The following is an 18,764-nucleotide window of genomic DNA, read 5'->3' on the forward strand; positions in this document are numbered from 1 at the left end:
GTATGTTTTATGCTTGTAGTGATGTCTCTGGTACTTTGTCTCACAGGTCTCCCCTTAGGATCTCTTGTAGGGCTCGTTTAGTGGTGACGAATTCCTTCAGTTTTTGTTTGTTTGGGAAGACCTTTATCTCTCCTTCTATTCTAAATGACACACTTGCTGGATAAAGGATTCTCGGCTGCATATTTTTTCTGTCTAGCACACTGAAAATCTCGTGCCAATTCTTTCTGGCCTGCCAAGTTTCAAAAGAGAGATCAGTCACGAGTCTTATAGGTCTCCCTTTATATGTGAGGGCACGTTTACCCCTTGCTGCTTTCAGAATTTTCTCTTTATCCGTGTATTTTGCCAGTTTCACTATGATATGTCATGCAGAAGATCGATTCAAGTTACGTCTGAAGGGAGTTCTCTGTGCCTCTTGGATTTCAATGCCTTTTTTCTTCCCCACTTCAGGGAAGTTCTCAGCTATTATTTCTTCCAGTACCCCTTCAGCACCTTTCCCTCTCTCTTCCTCCTCTGGGATACCAATTATGCGTATATTATTTCTTTTTAGTGTATCACTTAGTTCTCTAATTTTCCCCTCATACACCTGGATTTTTTTATCTCTCTTTTTCTCAGCATCCTCTTTTTCCATAACTTTATCTTCTAGTTCACCTATTCTCTCCTCTGCCTCTTTAATCCGAGCCGTGTTGGTTTCCATTTTGTTATGCATTTCGTTTAAAGCGTTTTTCAGCTCCTCGTGACTGTTCCTTAGTCCCTTGATCTCTGTAGCAAGAGATTCTCTGCTGTCAGCTATACTGTTTTCAAGCCCAGTGATTAATTTTATGACTCTTATTCTAAATTCACTTTCTGTTATATTATTTAAATCTTTTTTGATCAGCTCATTAGCTGTTGTTATTTCCTGGAGATTCTTCTGAGGGGAATTCTTCCGCTTGGTCATTTTGGATAGTCCCTGGCATGGTGAGGACCTGCAGGGCACTTCCCCTGTGCTGTGGTGTATAACTGGAGTTGGTGGGCGGAGCCGTAGTCAGACCTGATTTCTGCCCCCAGCCCACCGCTGGGGCCACAGTGAGACTGGTGCATGCCTTCTCTTCCCCTCTCCTAGGGGCGGGATTCACTGTGGGGTGGGGTGGCCTGTCTGGGCTACTTGCACACTGCCAGGCTTGTGATGCTGGGGATCTGGCGTCTTAGCGGGGGTGGGTAGGCAAGGTGCACGGGGGCGGGAGGGGCAGGCTTAGCTTGCTTCTCCTTAGGTGATCCACTTCAGGAGGGGCCCTGTGGCAGCGGGAGGGAGTCAGATCCGCTGCCGGAGGTTTGGCTCCGCAGAAGCGCAGAGTTGGGTGTTTGCTTGGAGCTAGCAAGTTCCCTGGCAGGAACTGGTTCCCTTTGGGATTTTGGCTGGGGGATGGGCGGGGGAGATGGGCGGGGGTGGCCGCTCCTCCGCCCCGGCTCCCTCCCGCCTGTCCGTGGAGCGCGCGCACTGCCTCGCAGCCCTTCCTACCCTCTTCCGTGGGCCTCTCGTCTGCGCTTGGCTCCGGCGACTCCATTCTGCTAATCCTCTGGTGGTTTTCTGGGTTATTTAGGCAGGTGTAGGTGGAATCTAAGTGATCAGCAGGACGTGCGGTGAGCCCAGCATCCTCCTATGCCGCCATCTTATTGACCCCCACTCCTTCAATTTTAAATAAGCTTGTGGAGGCAACTGGGTTTTAAGTGATGTATAGTATAAACAATGAGACTTGGGTTGGAACTGGATTTGGGGGTATTGTTTGGCTCATATGCACAGGGCCACCCACTGTTTTTTTCTTCCAAATATTTGAAGTCTTGTCAGCTGACAAGGCTCCTCAATAGAAATTGCACTCTGCAGGAAGTTAGGGCTCCATAGCTGCTCAGTAACAGAGAATTGAGGCACCAATAAACTAGAATTTAGCAGAAAGGAATGGACCAGTTCAGGTCCTGAGGGTATGCTGTGCCTCTCTGGGCCAGAAGGGCTCAAACGCATGTTGTATTCAGGAGAGCTCATACTGTGGATCCCTGGGCTTGTACGAGGTCTTATATTGGTTTCTTATTGTCAGTTGGACCAGTTTTACCAAGTCATAATTTCTGAAATTAGAGCTACCCCATGAAGGCATCACTAGTTATGTTAGGTCACTTTGTAAAGATGGTTGTCAGTATCACTAAAGGACAGTTGAAAGAATCACCAAAGTCTAGGAATGAAAGTGGCTCTTTCCTGGATCCCTTGGACTATGTGACTGGGCTGTCCAGCTGGGACTGGAGAAGTATCTTCAGTTAGTGTGTGCCAAATTTATCTTTGTCTAACTGCTAGACTATACTCTCCTGACTCACTCACTTAAAGTAACTAAGAAAGTCATTTTGAGGAAAATAGGTATAAAGCAGTGACTTCCTTGGTGTTACCATATTGTGTTTGCTTTCTGTCTCAGTAGTTGGTAATGCCAAGAACAGTGATCCTGGGAAAACTTCTTATTGTTCTTGTTTTTGTGGCATGGTCTAGCTGAGTTGGTATTTAACATGGCTGTAGCACTTAACCTGTGTGTTTGTTTTTCTTGGCTGTTTAAAGGGGGAATTACAGCACCTGCTTGTAAAGTACTTGGATATTTGGGGAAGAAAGGCACTCTGTGCCTGCAAAATAGCTTTAATATGCTGTAGTTACATATTTGGAGATGGTGATTGGACTCCAGCATTTATTCCAGTGGTGAATGTGATTGATAGCTATTTACTTCTCAGGTTGAATTTTGTTTATGTGGGATGAGATAGCATGGTTCACATGATTGGATTCATCTTATTCACTTTTCAGCTACTTTTACTCACACTGAGATCTTGTTGATTTTGCATTTGTACCTAGAATAGGCATTAACTGGTTCCTGAGAGCATTTGTACCTAGAATAGGTATTAACTTGTTCCTGAGAGCTGTTTATAAGCACATACTATTTTATAGTACACAGTAGCCCACAAAACACTTAGAAAAAGATCCCAGAGTCTTATTCAGAAACCTGTGCTCATCTATTTAATGGTATGGCACTTAGCCTGGTCTTTCAGCAGGCTCTTTGCCTCTGAATTGCATGGATTCCTGCAGTTTTCTGCAGAAAACTGCTGTATTTCTCAAGGAAGTCTTTGTAGTAAAATTTGCAACTGGGCTTCTCTTCTAAAGGCATCTCTTTGACCCAATCAAAGATGAAGGTAGAGAAAAGCGCCTTCCCTAGGCTGCCTTTGTCACCTATAGGTAGTCTGACCACATTGATAGTGCCAGTGAAATTTTAGGAGTGATGATGAAAGGCCACCAAGAGGGGAATTGTTTCTTTTTTTTTTTTAATTTTTTTTTCAACGTTTATTTATTTTTGGGACAGAGAGAGACAGAGCATGAACGGGGGAGGGGCAGAGAGAGAGGGAGACACAGAATCGGAAACAGGCTCCAGGCTCTGAACCATCAGCCCAGAGCCCGACGCGGGGCTCGAACTCCCGGACCGCGAGATCGTGACCTGGCTGAAGTCGGACGCTTAACCGACTGCGCCACCCAGGCGCCCCAAGGGGGGGGGGAACTGTTTCAACTTGACTTGTTGGATGTTAACCACATGGCCTGTGTTTACCATAGCTAGCCTTGTCTTGAAAGCCACTGGAATCCTAGAGTTCTCTTTCACATGTAGAAAAGTAGCTGCTGCAGCGTCAATCTGTGACTCAGAGATTTGTAATGTGGCAAAGCCTTATCTTCTTACAGAAATTTCATCTAAAGTATCCAAAGTGTTTTGGAAGCACTATCATGTGTCACTTCTGTCATTCCCAGAGATGTGGTAGGACTGATAGATTTAGAAGGGAAGAGTTGCCGCGGCACCTGGGTGACTCAGTCAGTTGAATGTCTGACTTTGAGTCAGGTCATGATCTCATGGTTTGTGGGTTTGAGCCCTGTGTTGGGCTCATTACTGTCAGCCTGTCAGTGCAGAGCCCACTTCGGTACTCTGTCTCTCTCTCTGCCCCTTCCCTGCTTGCACTCTCTCTCTCAAAAAATAAATAAAACATTAAAAAAGATAGAAGGGTAGAAAGCACCAAACTGTTTCAGCTTATCCCTGGCAGTTATATCCAGACTACTGTATATTTATAAGGCACTAGTTGGGAGTGAAGACAGAGAACAAATTGTAACCACAGAAAGCAGTGTGTAGAATGGATGCTTTCTGAAGAAGCAGGACCACTTGGCCTAATGGAATTGGTCATTTGCTTTAATTGTAATAAGTAGCCTCATTATTAGCCTCTCCCATCTCTTCTCTGTTCATTCATTGATGCATTATATGTATACTTGGTAAGTGTCCAACATTGTGGCACTGAGAACTCAAAAGAGAGTGATGCCTGGGTGGCTCAGTGGATTGAGTGTCTGACTCTTGATTTCAGCCCAGGTCATGATCTCACGAATCATGAGATTGAGCCCCGCATGGGACTCTGTGCTCACAGCATGGAGCCTGCTTGGGATTCTCTCTTTCCCTTTCTATCTGCCCCTCCCCTGTTCATTCTCTCCCCCACTCAAAATAAATAAATAGACTTAAAAAAAAAGAACTCAAAAGAGAGCTTCCAGTCCAGTTGGAAAATGAATTGACTTACATACTATACATGAAATAATCATAGAACCTAAGGAAATGCATAACTACATTGCATAGTCTGTACACAGTGCTGAGAAAATGCTAAGCAATGTGGGATGACCAGTGATGTGGATATATTAAAAATGAGAGAAATTAGATATGGGGAAATAGAGGACTTATATTTTATAACCATTCAGTTAAAGATTTAGTTGAGATTTAATGCTAAATCCATCAAGAAACCCCTGAAAAGGGTTTCTTGAGCGGTTGGAAAGAGAAGTGCTGTGATGAAAACAGTGGTTGAGGAAGATTATCCACATAGCGCTTTGCAGAATGGGCTAGATCAAAAGGCAAATACTGATGAGAAAATGGTGTCACAAGGTGAAGGCTGTGGAAATGGAGCTAAAGGAACACATACATGCACTATTTCTAAAAAACTTAAGAATTTTATAACCCATTTCATAGAAGAGAGAGGTTGCCTTTATTTATGATGTGAGTTTATATGTGTAAGAAAAATAAAGTCCAAATCTTCCTGTGTAAGTCACCTATCTTCATCAAGCCTTTATGGTACTATTTATCTCTATGAAGTAGCAGTGTAATTTTCAAAGCTGAATTCTAGCAGCCTGTGTATAAGTATATGCATGTATCTGCAGGAGAGCATGTGCCACTCTGTGTGTGTGTGTGTGTGTGTGTGTGTGTGTGTGTGTGTGTTTCATGTTTTTCTGAATGGCTGACGTTTTAACCATCCCCGGTAAGAAGTCCATTAGTTTGTGACCTCCTTGCAGGTGTATGTTTATTGAATGGATGAATGGATGAATGAATGAATGAATGAATGAATAAGAGCCTTTTGTTTTAGAATCCTAGAATTTTTGTAGCTTAAAGGGAATATTGACATCATTTAGTTTATTGTTTTCATTTTATAGACAGATAACTTAAGACTTCAAGAGAGATTAAGTAATTTATTCAAGACCATCAGTGAGTCAGTGACAAACATGGGGAGGGAACCCAGGTCATCCCTCTAAACTGTATTGCTCACTACAGTCAAAGTGGATATGTATGAGTGTGTGTGTGTGTGTGTGTGTGTGTGTGTGTGTGTGTGTGTAAGATGGGGGAGGGAGGGAGGGAAGGAGGGAGATGGGGGTAGGGGAGAGAATGAGAATAAGGCTGAGATGTGTGTAGTCATAGTTACTGGGAGCTTACTTGGCTTGTTTTCCAGTTCAGGGTAAATATGAGCTTTCTGGTGATGGCAGCTCTAGGAATGGTGCATTTTATTCCATCTTCACTAATTCCTGCTTCAGATGCTGAGGTCTGGATGGATGAGTATTTGAATATACATTCTAGCTGGAGGCATATTGGCATTTTATTTTTATATAGAATTTACATTTTCATTTTATGTGTTGGGCATAGGAAGTAGGAAAAAGCCATTTGCAATTCATTTCCTAAAAATTCCCGTGAGAAGAGATGCCATTTGAACATCTAAAATAGCAATCAGTTTTAGAAAAGGTTATGGTTCTTTTCATCATTGATCAATAAGCACAATTATCATTATTAGACATCAGCAGTTAAAAAAAAAAAAAAGGACTAGCATTTTAAAACCACTTTGCTGTGCATCTGATTTGAGATTCCAGTTTTCCTGTTTGTGTTGCTAAAATGATTAAGAGTTAAAAAAAACAAAATAATAGGTAACAAATTGCAATTAGAATGCTTTTCAGTTTGATGGGACTTTTAAAGTGATTTTTAAATGGCTATTCATTTTCAAATGAAGACCTTAAAGTTTGAGAAATCTCTGTTTTAATCTCAGTGTTTGCAACCTTTTTTAGCTTTGTGTAGTGACCTGGGGATTTGTGATACTGGGCAAAGATTCTAGTCCTAGATATCTGCATTTATTGGGTTTCTTTCTCCTTCGGGTTGAAGTCTCTCCTGGTGATAAATGTGGTGCTGAGAGAGTCACGGTCACTCTTTCAGAGAAAAGGGTAAAATTCAGTGAACTGTAAAAGTAATGCAAAATGACTATTAAAGTAGGGCATTCTGGTACCTTGGAGGCCTGACAAAATGGAAGCATTTGACTTCTGATGTTCCAGACTTATTAACATAGAGACATAATAGCATACCACCTACCCCAAAGTCTCACTGGAAACCCTGCATATCCAGGAGGGAGCTCAGAATAGACAGTAATCATCAGAGAAGGCTCCAAAGCAGGTAAAGAAACCAAAAAGCATCAAGAACCAAAACATTACACAAAGTCTCTGTATTAAAGATCATGTAATTTCCCTTCTAAAACAACATTTCAGCTCTCCGCCCAGACCTTAAGTATTATTTTCTAGCCAAATATAATTAGCTTCTAAGAACACAGTAGAGTAGAAGTATCAAACTCGAAATGGAAGAGGAACTGTTTTTGATATATTGATAGCACTGAGAAATAACAATACTGAGTGTTTGATAGCAACGTGATGAAGGACATATGTTAAAAATTAAAGACAAGAACTCAAAAACCACAGCACTTTGGGGTCAGTGAATGTACAGGCAAAGCCTGCATGGTGCAGTGATTTATGTTTAGAAAGGTGCTCCTAAGCAACCAATAAACAACTATATGATTCCCTTCAGAAACAAGGTAGAATGGTTAGGATTTTATATAAATATTTTAGTCCTTACAGAGGAAAGCCCTAAGCTGTCTAAAAAACTCAGCTATCTAGAAGTATTTATTCTTTAGGTTTTCAGAAAATCAAGGTTTTATTAAACCTAAGCCAAGTGAGAAGTCTGTTCTCAATGAGTTTCTAGGATAAACACTTCTAATTAAGGAAAGGATTTGGGATAAATATGTTAAATGATAAGAAAGTGACTTTTATTTTCCATTGACACTAGAAATAAAAGTTTGTTGTAGACCCATTTTTTATGTTAAAATTAGGTTTTCCAGAAACAAATGTTGTTCTTGTCTTTTTACTGTGTTCCTGTGTTAACTTGGCTGTCTCATTAGACATGGGGACATTTCCTAGTGAAATTAATGTGACATTTAGAGAAAATTTCCCCTCTCAAATGTTTCATGTGATTTGCCATTTAGAATACTTAGAGAGGGGATTGGAATAATGTCAAGCAAATTTTGATTAAATAAGGCTAACCAGAAGCCAATACATTCATGCAAAAAAGAAAAGCTCTTTTATCATTTCTTAAAACGTGTGTTTCTGCTCTAATTCTTTAGTCTATATTGAGATGGCCTTGGCAAATAATCTGACAGAAGGGATGCCATCTTCTAAATAGTTGGGCTTGCATTAGAAAACACAGCACACCGGGTCAAAGCCTGTCGTCGGTCCTTTGCTCAGGACGGTTCTCTCCTCTGGATGTACATTAGAAGGATCCTGAGAAACTTAACAGAAACCTATGGGGGAGGGGAAGGAAAAAAAAAAAAAGAGGTTAGAGTGGAAGAGAGCCAAAGCATAAGAGACTTAAAAACTGAGAACCAACTGAGGGTTGGAGGGGGGGTGGGAGGGAGGGGAGGGTGGGTGATGGGTATTGAGGAGATGAGCAATACCCATCTTTTGGGATGAGCACTGGGTGTTGTATGGAAACCAATTTGACAATAAACTTCATATATTGAAAAAAAAATAAAATGTATATCCTCAGGCAAGTACTGAAACCACCCCCCCCCCAAAAAAAAGAAGTACCTGGAAAGTTTTAAACAAATACCAATGCCTGGGCCCCACTCCAGGACAGTTACCTCAGAATCTCTTGGAGTGGGACTTTGGCAACAGTATTAAAAAAAAAAAAAAAAAAAAAAAACCCAAATTCCCTAGTTGATTCTTTTTTTTTCCTTAAATTTTTTTTTCAACGTTTATTTATTTTTGGGACAGAGAGAGACAGAGCATGAACGGGGGAGGGGCAGAGAGAGAGGGAGACACAGAATTGGAAACAGGCTCCAGGTTCTGAGCCATCAGCCCAGAGCCTGACGCGGGGCTCGAACTCACGGACCGCGAGATCGTGACCTGGCTGAAGTCGGACACTTAACCGACTGTGCCACCCAGGCGCCCCTCCCTAGTTGATTCTAATATGCATTAGGACTGAGAACCACTGGCTTAAGACATGCAAGCTATTCATTAAGAAAAGATTATTTCTTTCTTCGGGGTGGTCTGAGTCTCACTCTTTACTCCATCTGAAGTGTGGAAAAAATATACGCTTTCAATGCACAGGAGTTGGGTTTGAGTACATGCCTTGAATCACTATGAGCAAGAACACTTGATGTCAATATACATAGACTCATAATCGGCTATCGGTAGCAAATTACCTCAGTTGTTTGGAATGTAGTATTAATGGGGCCAAAATAGTGTGTCCTGTCAATTAGAATAATTCTGTTTCATAGGTTGTTTCCAAACTCCAATTAAGTGGCTTCACAGAGACCTGGGACTGATTATAAAAACAAAAAGACAGTGGATGACTCAGCATAGCCCTATCCACTATGGGAAAATTGGTTCTAGGAATCTACCTTATGACTAGTGCTTCTAATTTCATGGGGGTGCAGCATGGGACACCTGCCTATTATGGTTTGTGCCAGTTTGGGGAATGGAATATTTACATTAGGACCCACAAAAATGAGTGGTTTAGTCTTTTAGAGTAAAAAAAAGGGGGGGAGGAAGAAGATAGGAAGGTGATTTAAGCTTCAGTGATACTCTCCTACCTACAGTGGCAGATCATGCCTGTCATGTTTGCCCAGGTTAACCAATCTGTATCCCAGAGAGAAGGACAGAGCACTGATAAAGTCTCCACAAGCAAGCCTTCTAGACTTATTTCTTCTTTTAACTCATTGCCTGTGAGTGGGATTCTCATGGTGAGATATATTATTCCATTAGGATCAAGAAGTAGTACAGTCACCAGGTATAGAATTTGTATGGTTTTGTTTATTTGCCCATACATAGAGTTCTGGCACAACGGCTGGAGGTCAGGTCTCCAAAGAGCTCCATATTCCATGCACATTGCACACAGGTTGGATGCCTCATATGCAAAGCTATGCAAAATATTCTACTTGAGAACTGGCTTCTTTAACATGACAGTATCTTGGGATGCTCCTCAATGCTTTTTTTTGCAAAGCCAGTATCATCACAATTTCCTTCTTTTGCTTCTGTGTGTCTATTAACTTTCTTGAAAAAATGACTTAAGTAAGTTTGGAAACTGAAATGAAATGTGTTCATGCTACTCTTTTATTGCCTGAGTGAGGTCAAATTCTCGATCCTATTTGGGGTTGTGGGTTCTGTAGAAAGCAGGGGATAAAGGATTTCCCACCATGTCTACCATGAGTCATGATAAATTCGGTTGAACTTCCCCTTTGGATTAATGTTCTATTATCCTTATTTTACATAGGAGGAAAGTGAGGCATGCATCGATGAAGTAATTTACCCAAGGTTTCATGGTGAAACTAGACATTGAACTCCTGAGTACTTAATCAGTTTCCTGTTTTAATTGGATAGCATGGTTTTTGGCAGGTGGGGAACTTCTACTTGTTAATAGAATATGTATTGAATATCATAGAAGAGCACATTTACACAGCATATTGTGTGTTTATTATGTTGATATAATAAATTAATTCAAGAAATGCTTGTTGGTTGACTGACTGATGGATAACCTCTTCCAGCAATACTTCTAGCATTGTATTCCCAATGTAGCTTCAAGTTTGCCTCTTCTTCCTGTAGTTATATTTGTAACAATTTCAGCATCCATTTTATTTTATTCTATATCTTTAATTTACATCCAAATTAGTCAGCATATAGTGCAACAATGATTTCAGGAGTAGATTCCTTAATGCCCCTTACCCATTTAGCCCATCCCCCCTCCCACAACCCCTCCAGTAACCCTCTGTTCTCCATATTTAAGAGTCTCTTATGTTTTGTCCCCCTCCCTGTTTTTATATTATTTTTGCTTCCCTTCCCTTGTGTTCATCTGTTCTGTGTCTTAAAGTCCTCATATGAGAGAAATCATATGATATTTGTTTTTCTCTGACTGACCAATTTCGCTTAGCATAATACCCTCTAGTTCCATCACGTAGTTGCAAATGGCAAAATTTCATTCTTTTTGATTGCTGAGTAATACTCCATTGTATATATATACCACATCTTCTTTATCCATTCATCCATCGATGGACATTTGGGCTCTTTACATACTGTGGCTATTGTTGATAGTTCTGGTATAAACATTGGGGTGCATGTGTCCCTTCAAAACAGTATACCTGTATCCCTTGGATAAATACCTAGGAGTGCAATTGCTGGCTCATAGGGTAGTTCTATTTTTATGAACAAATTAGAAATGAACTGATCCTTTTTATTTTTTACTCTCCCACTCCATTCCTTACAACAGAACCAAAAATCACTTGTGGTTTACATTAAAGTGGATTTTAGCCTGTACATAAAAGTAGTGTGAATAGATATTATAGAGCCCATCTTCAAATGAGGGGCATGCAGAGGGCATGAGCATGCCTGAGTAAGTACAAGACAATGATGGGATTTAGATTCCTTCTCAATATTCTCTCCTCCTTTTTCCTGCCTACTTACCACCCCCCATCCCCACCTACTCTAAATACTTAGGGTCTCTACCCTAACTGTTGGGTGTTTGATGCTCATGTGGTAGTTGCATCTACTATCACCTTTCCTGTTCTCCTCTACTAAACTTTCAGTTCCTTGCAACCAAAATCTGTGTCTAAGAGCCTAGCACAGTTAATGTCTGACAGGTAGTCATCTGAAAGGAATCTGGTATTTTGGTAGCTAGACAGCTATTGTGTTTCCTTTTCCAGGCACTTTTAGTTGAAGTCATTTCAGAAGGTCCTAAGGAATGATGGGAATGGTGGGGATGGAGATGATTTCTGGTAGAAGAGCAGGAGGGTGGAGGAGATGTGTTTATGCATTTTCCAGTGTATACGATGGCTCAGTCAGAATAATACTTGAGTGTTGGGAGTAAGATCCACGGTACTAGAACTTTCAGTTACTTCAGTGTCAGCTTTTCCCTGCATTCCCACCTTCTAAGGCTGCTCCCTTTCGGTGCTCATGAACTGTTTTCCCATCTCATTCATCTGGCAGGTATTTTGCATTTGTTTTTGTAAAGCTGTTGCTCAGGCAGTCTACTGTAACCATATTAGGAAGTGATGTTTTAATGATAGGAGCTGAGACAGGGTTTGCTTGCAAGCTTCATGTTTCACATGAAAAGCTTTGGCACTCCCTGTGGACTGCCCTTCATCCAGTTTCAGGCATAATAGTTGTTTGCCTTTATATCTGTGATAAAACGAAGGTCTTCCTGCATAACTAATGCTGAGCAAAATGTCTTAAAACAAAAGGAAGTGCAGAGTTTAAATCCACAGTAGGGGATTAGCTTGTCTGTATTTCCATATCTATGGAATAAATATTTTAACATGTTAATTATGTACTACTAATAAAAATACCTTTGAACTTCCAGTCAATTTGATAGGCACAGAATTATATCCACTGGGAATGGAAAACAATTAGTTTCTGTAAAGATTGTAGGTCATGTTGTATCTTCCTCTAAGTGGTTGCATGGTCAGTAGCCATCCATATTATAGGGGATGTTTGAGTAAAGTTCATCTTGGTCTGTAAGTGAGGGCTGCTTCTACAGAGCCCTCAGAGCCCTAAGCAGGCAGCAGGCATTCCTCAGGGTGTTACCCAGCTATGGCCTTGGTTTCTGATTCATTCATTGCTTCTCATCCAGTAGAAAAATTCCTCATAAGTAGGACAGTTTGGCTCTTTCCGTGAATCATCTATGTAACATTTTTAATCTTTTTTTTCCCATTGCAGACTGAAAACTATTCCTTTGACTCCAACTATGTGAACAGCCGAGCCCATTTAATCAAAAGGTATGTTGATTCGCTTGCCTCTTTCAACAACTAAGCTTGATTTAATATATAGAGAAAAATAGATTAAATTTTTAAATGATGCCTTTGTTTTTGGATTTTAAAATAAATGCCTATCTGCTTCAAAGATATTTGAAAATTTCAGAAAAACATTAAAAAATAAAAAATGATGGTGATTCCATTACCCCAAATAATCACTGTTGGCATTTTACCATATTTCTTTACATCAAAATGTATTCATAAACACAAATTAAAAAAAAATTGAGATCATATTAAAATGTAGTTTCAGTTGATGATTTTGAAATCTAATATTAGAAAACATATACTTTCACAATCATGTTCATATCAAAATTCCTGTTGCTCTTCACTTTAAATGAAGAGAGGCCTTAATGTGGAACTTTCAATGAATTTCAAGAGTAGGATTCGAAGAATGAACTGGCTGGTTGAACAAACAACTTCAATTCATATTTAATTTAATTCATGATGCACAGTAACCCCTGAAAACATGCCAGTTTTATCTATATTGGTCCCGAATTGCTTGTGACCTTGAGTGATGATTGTAAATTATCATTAATCAAAATGAATATCCCAGCATTACCAGTCATAGCATAGTTTGGAATTTTTTTTGAGGGGTTTGGAGGAATCCATCTCAAATATTATCTTAGCCTACAGAATAAAAAAAAAGCTAAGGAATTCAAAATTATATGGTTAATAGGAAATAAAACGCCTCTTCTTGTGCAATGATTAGAGTAACTTTGCAGCAGAAATATACTTCATTTTCTGTTTTAGGACTGTTATTTCAAAGCTCCTTTTAAAAAATTCTGATAAAAATGATGACTTGACTTATCCTTACACGTCCCCTGGGCTAGCTCTGGATACCTGGGAATTCTACGAACAGGTTAAACGATTAACGTGAGCCTGATTTTCAGAGCATAGCAAAAAGCTAAGACTCTGGGGACCCTCTCTGTCTTAGGTCAGCCCTGAATATCCAATGCACAGGCAGACCGGTGAGATGAAAACTTAATGTTCAAACGTTTAGTCTACAGCAGCTTTGGGACTCACTAGGAACCTCTGATTCAGATTAGTTACTTATATGATTTTGTTTACACATGCATACACACAAATTGCACAACCTGGAATGGTTGACAGGCTTTTGGTGGAAAAATATCCTGATGTTGCCTGAAACCCAGAATAGTGGCTTTTTACCAGGGACCACTTTGATGAAGAGGAAACATCTGAAAATTCAGGGACACATGCATTTTTGCCAGGTTCTGTTTTTGGAACCTTGAGGGATTTAGAAAACTACAAGGGCCTTGGAATTTATGGGATCAGTTGAGAGTAGACAAAGAACAATACCTGGAAAGATACGGGAAATCTTGTGTGCTATGCTTTTCTGTGAACTAACCACTTTAAATGTAAAATGTGTGGAAAATGCTAAGAGAGGGTGGTAACTTCAGGTGTTAAAACCACGCAAACTGTGTTCAAATAGCTCACAGTGATGTTTGAAAGGGGTTTCACTGTATGTGGTTTCTTGAGGATCCATTTACATGCATGGAAAAAATCTCCTACCCAGTAAATTCTGAATCTTATTATCAGTTTTAATTTTGCTATCAAGTCCTATTACTTTGAATCCAATTTTGGGTGAATTTTGAGAACTTCTTTTCCTATCCATTTTCTTTTCCTCTATTCACTTTCTAGTTATCCAAGGATGCTCCTTGGACCCTTATTTTTGGCATTATCTAGCAGTTGTTAACTTGTTCAGTTTATATTCAGGCTTCTTATTCTCTCTCATATCTATTTACCTTGGGTAAACTAACAGAAAAACAGAGAGCAAGGGGGTTCCCCTTAGCCCAAATCAAGGTTAAGAAGGGGAAAGACTGTCTCTGTAAGGGAAAGGGAAAATATATGGCACGTAATCTTTGCACCATGGAATCTGGTGTTATATTTTTGTAGTGTTTGGGTTTTATAATATCACCTGAAACCTGCAGGTGTACCTAAGGCTTATGTCAGAATTCCACATTAACAAGCCAAGACGGTTCAGATTTTTTTTTCTGGATGGACTTTCTTCCTGCTGTTTGTTTCCTTGCTATCTTCTGAGAGTAAGGAAAGCCAGCAGTTGCACTTTGCCCCCACTGCAACACTCTCTCTCCTCATGCTTGGTTTCTGTGTTGCTGTCTTATATCCACTCCTTAAGTGCTTTTGAAGCAATATCAAGCAGGGCATGAGGCTGTAGCTCAAAGAGAATAAAACAGGAAATGAACAAGGTACTGAAACAGTGTAGAAAGGAAAATGAACATTGGCTCCTAAATCATACATAGTGTTTTCCTTTCCCACCCAAATTGTTCTGGGTGTTTTGCAGCTCCTAGTATGATGCCTTGTCTATAACAAGTGCTGGTACATGTTTATTGAATGAATCGATGAAAGAAGTTGAGGAAAATCTCGCATTTTTTCCTTTGAAAACTAGCACTAAACTTCCCTATAAAACCAAAAATTTCTGACCTTTGATGTGCATTAGGATCACCTGTGAGGCTTGTTAAATTCAGTGTTTAGCTCCCTCCCTTGAGAATCTCCAGTTTTCATACATTCCCAAGGTGACTGTGATGCAGGTAGGAGGTCCAGAAACCACTGTGGAATCATCCCTATATTCTCCAAATATAGTTACAATAATCTTTTGACTTTTACTCCCTTTTCATTCTTATTCTTACATGGCATTCCTTGGGTATGTGATGTCATCTACTAGGAAGATGTGACCTATTACCTTTCAGATTATTTTGTCTTTTGGAAAGATTTCCAATATATTATGGTGTAAATATGGGTCAGAATTTGAATAATTTTATTCATGAAGAATTTTCTGAGTAACTCTTATGTTCAGAGTCTTGCTCTTCAAACAAAATCTGTTTTCAAACAAATCTGTCCCTCTGTTGGCCACCAACACAATAATAGAAACATTTGTATTTACAATACCATTGCAAACAGGTACCCCTAGTTTATTGTCCCAGAAACATTGTTTTACAAGTCTTTCATTGCCCAAGAGGTACACATGTAATAAAGCAAGTTCAATCAGATTTTTTATGTCTGGCATAAATTGTTCCTTGTTTTGGGTGAGTAGCCATTTAGCAGGCTGTTTTACAATTTGCAGCATCTTGCTCACAGAATATTAAACTTCCTTTCACAAATCAATTCATTAAACCACTAAATGTCCTGACAAGATTAGAGTAAGTGGCACTTAGTTCCTCAGATGGGCAAACTGATCTTTAAGTGGCTTAACTATTCCAGGGTTTGGGGGAGGGGAGTAATACCCCTTGCATATTTTCAGAGAATACATGTATTTTTTGAGCCTTTAAAAAAGGTTTTAGTAGGGAAGATGGCAGCATAGGAGGACTCTGGGCTCACCGCGCATCCTGCTGATCACTTAGATTCCTGTCTAAATAACCCAGAAAATACTACACCTGTCTAAATAACTACACCTGTCTAAATAAATAACTACACCTGTCTAAATAACCCAGAAAACCGCCAGAGGATTAGCAGAACGGAGTCTCTGGAGCCAAGCGCAGACAAGAGGCCCACGGAAGAGGGTAGGAAGGGCGGCGAGGCGATGTGCGCTCCACGGACTGGCGGGAGGGAGCCGAGGTGGAGGGGCAGCCTGCCAGCCAAGCAGAGCCCCCAGAGTCTGGCTTGCAAAAGCGGAGGGGCCGGACAGAGTGTGTTCCGACAGCGAGCGGGACTTAGCATCTGGGAGGTCATAAGTTAACAGCTCTGCTCAGAAAGCGGGAAGGCTGGAGGACAAAGGGAGGGAGAGTTGCTGAGCCCCAGGACGACAGAGCTCAGTTTGGCGGGGAACAAAGGCGCTCGCAGGCGCCATCTCCCTCGCCCATCCCCCAGCCAAAATCCCAAAGGGAACCAGTTCCTGCCAGGGAACTTGCTTGCTCCACGCAAACCCAATGCTGTGCTTCTGCGGAGCCATGCCTCTGGCAGCGGGTCTGACTCCCTCCAGCTGCGACAGGGCCCCTCCTGAAGTGGATCACCTAAGGAGAAGCAAGCTAAGCCTGCCCCTCCTGTCCCCGTGCACCTTGCAGACCCACCCCAGATAATACACCAGATCCCCAGCACCATAAGCCTGGCAGTGTGCAAGTAGCCCAGATGGGCCACGCCACCCCACAGTGAATCCTGCCCCTATGAGAGGGGAAGAGAAGGCACACACCAGTCTCACTGTGGCCCCATCGGTGGGCTGGGGGCAGACATCAGGTCTGACTGCGGCCCCGCCCACAACTCCAGTTATACATCACAGCACAGGGAAAGTGCCCTGCAGGTCCTCACCACTCCAGGGACTATCCAAAATGACCAAACGGAAGAATTCCCCTCAAAAGAATCTCCAGGAAATAGCAACAGCTAATGAACTGATCAAAAAGGATTTAAATAATATAACAGAAAGTGAATTTAGAATAATAGTCATAAAATTAATAGCTGAGCTTGAAAACAGTATACAGGACAGCAGAGAATCTCTTGCTACAGAGATCAAGGTACTGAGGAACAGTCAAGAGGAGCTGAAAAATGCATTAAACAACATGCAAAATAAAATGGAAACGTCCACGGATCGAATTGAAGAGGCAGAGGAGAGAATAGGTGAACTAGAAGATAAAATTATAGAAAAAGAAGAAGCTGAGAAAAAGAGAGATAAAAAAATCCAGGAGTATGAGGGGAAAATTAGAGAACTAAGTGATACACTAAAAAGAAATAATATACGCATAATTGGTGTCCCAGAGGAGGAAGAGAGAGGGAAAGGTGCTGAAGGTATACTTGAAGAAATAATAGCTGAGAACTTCCCTGAAGTGGGGAAGGAAAAAGGCATTGAAATCCAAGAGGCACAGAGAACTCCCTTCAGACGTAACTTGAATCGATCTTCTGCACGACATATCATAGTGAAACTGGCAAATACAAGGATAAAGAGAAAATTCTGAAAGCAACAAGGGATAAACGTGCCCTCATATATAAAGGGAGACCTATAAGACTTGTGACTGACCTCTCTTTTGAAACTTGGCAGGCCAGAAAGGCATGGCAGGAGATCGTCAATGTCTTGAACAGAAAAAATATGCAGCCGAGAATCCTTTATCCAGCAAGTGTGTCATTTAGAATAGAAGGAGAGATAAAGGTCTTCCCAAACAAACAAAAACTGAAGGAATTCGTCACCACTAAACGAGCCCTACAAGAGATCCTAAGGGGAGACCTGTGAGACAAAGTACCAGAGACATCACTACAAGCATAAAACATACAGACATCACAATGACTCTAAACCCATATCTTTCTATAATAACACTGAATGTAAATGGACTAAATGCACCAACCAAAAGACAGACGGTATCAGAATGTATAAAAAAACAAGACCCATCTATTTGTTGTCTACCAGAGACTCATTTTAGACCTGAGGACACCTTTAGATTGAGAGGGAGGGCATGGAGAACTATTTATCATGCTTCTGGAAGCTAAAAGAAAGCTGGAGCAGCCATACTTATATCAGACGAACTAGGCTTTAAATTAAAGGCTGTAACAAGAGATGAAGAAGGGAATTATATAATAATTACAGGGTCTATCCATCAGTAAGAGCTAACAGTTATAAATGTCTATGCACGGAATACAGGAGCCCCCAAATATATAAAACAATTACTCATAAACATAAGCAGCCTTATTGATAAGAACGTGGTAATTGCAGGGGACTTTAACACTCCACTTACAGAAATGGATAGATCATCTAGACACACGGTCAATAAAGAAACAAGGGCCCTGAATGAGACATTGGATCAGATGGACTTGACAGATCTATTTAGAACTCTGCATCCCAAAGCAACAGAATATACTTTCTTCTCGAGTGCACATGGAACATTCTCCAAGATAGATCATATACTGGGTCACAAAACAGCCCTTCATAAGTTTACAAGAATTGAAATTATACCATGCATACTTTCAGACCACAATGCTATGAAGCTTGAAATCAACCACAGAAAAAAGTCTGGAAAACCTCCAAAAGCATGGAGGTTAAAGAACACCCTACTAAAGAATGAGTGGGTCAACTAGGCAATTAGAGAAGTAATCAAAAAAATATACGGAAACAAACGAAAATGAAAATACAAGAATCCAAACGCTTTGGGATGCAGCGAAGGCAGTCCTGAGAGGAAAATACATGGCAATCCAGGCCTATCTCAAGAAACAAGAAAAATCCCAAATACAAAATCTAACAGCACACCTAAAGGAAATAGAAGCAGAACAGCAAAGGTAGCCTAAACCCAGCAGAAGAAGAGAAATAATAAAGATCAGAGCAGAAATCAACAATATAGAATCTAAAAAAACTGTAGAGCAGATCA

General features: G+C 40.6%; 1 protein-coding gene across 3 annotated transcripts in view; it reads left to right on the plus strand.

Moving 5' to 3' along the window:
- Window positions 1–18,764, plus strand: part of PCDH19 (protocadherin 19) — a 172,993-nt gene that overhangs the window by 59,715 nt on the left and 94,514 nt on the right. For all 3 annotated transcript variants that reach the window (XM_040467222.1, XM_040467221.1, XM_040467223.1), the window contains exon 3: window positions 12,353–12,411. In XM_040467222.1, the coding sequence (XP_040323156.1) occupies window positions 12,353–12,411 (59 nt within the window). The remainder of the gene's footprint in view (window positions 1–12,352; window positions 12,412–18,764) is intronic.

This window comes from Herpailurus yagouaroundi, unplaced genomic scaffold, assembly GCF_014898765.1.
Source record: "Herpailurus yagouaroundi ecotype Mexico unplaced genomic scaffold, PumYag 67383, whole genome shotgun sequence".
NCBI classification, from domain to species: Eukaryota; Metazoa; Chordata; class Mammalia; order Carnivora; family Felidae; genus Herpailurus; species Herpailurus yagouaroundi.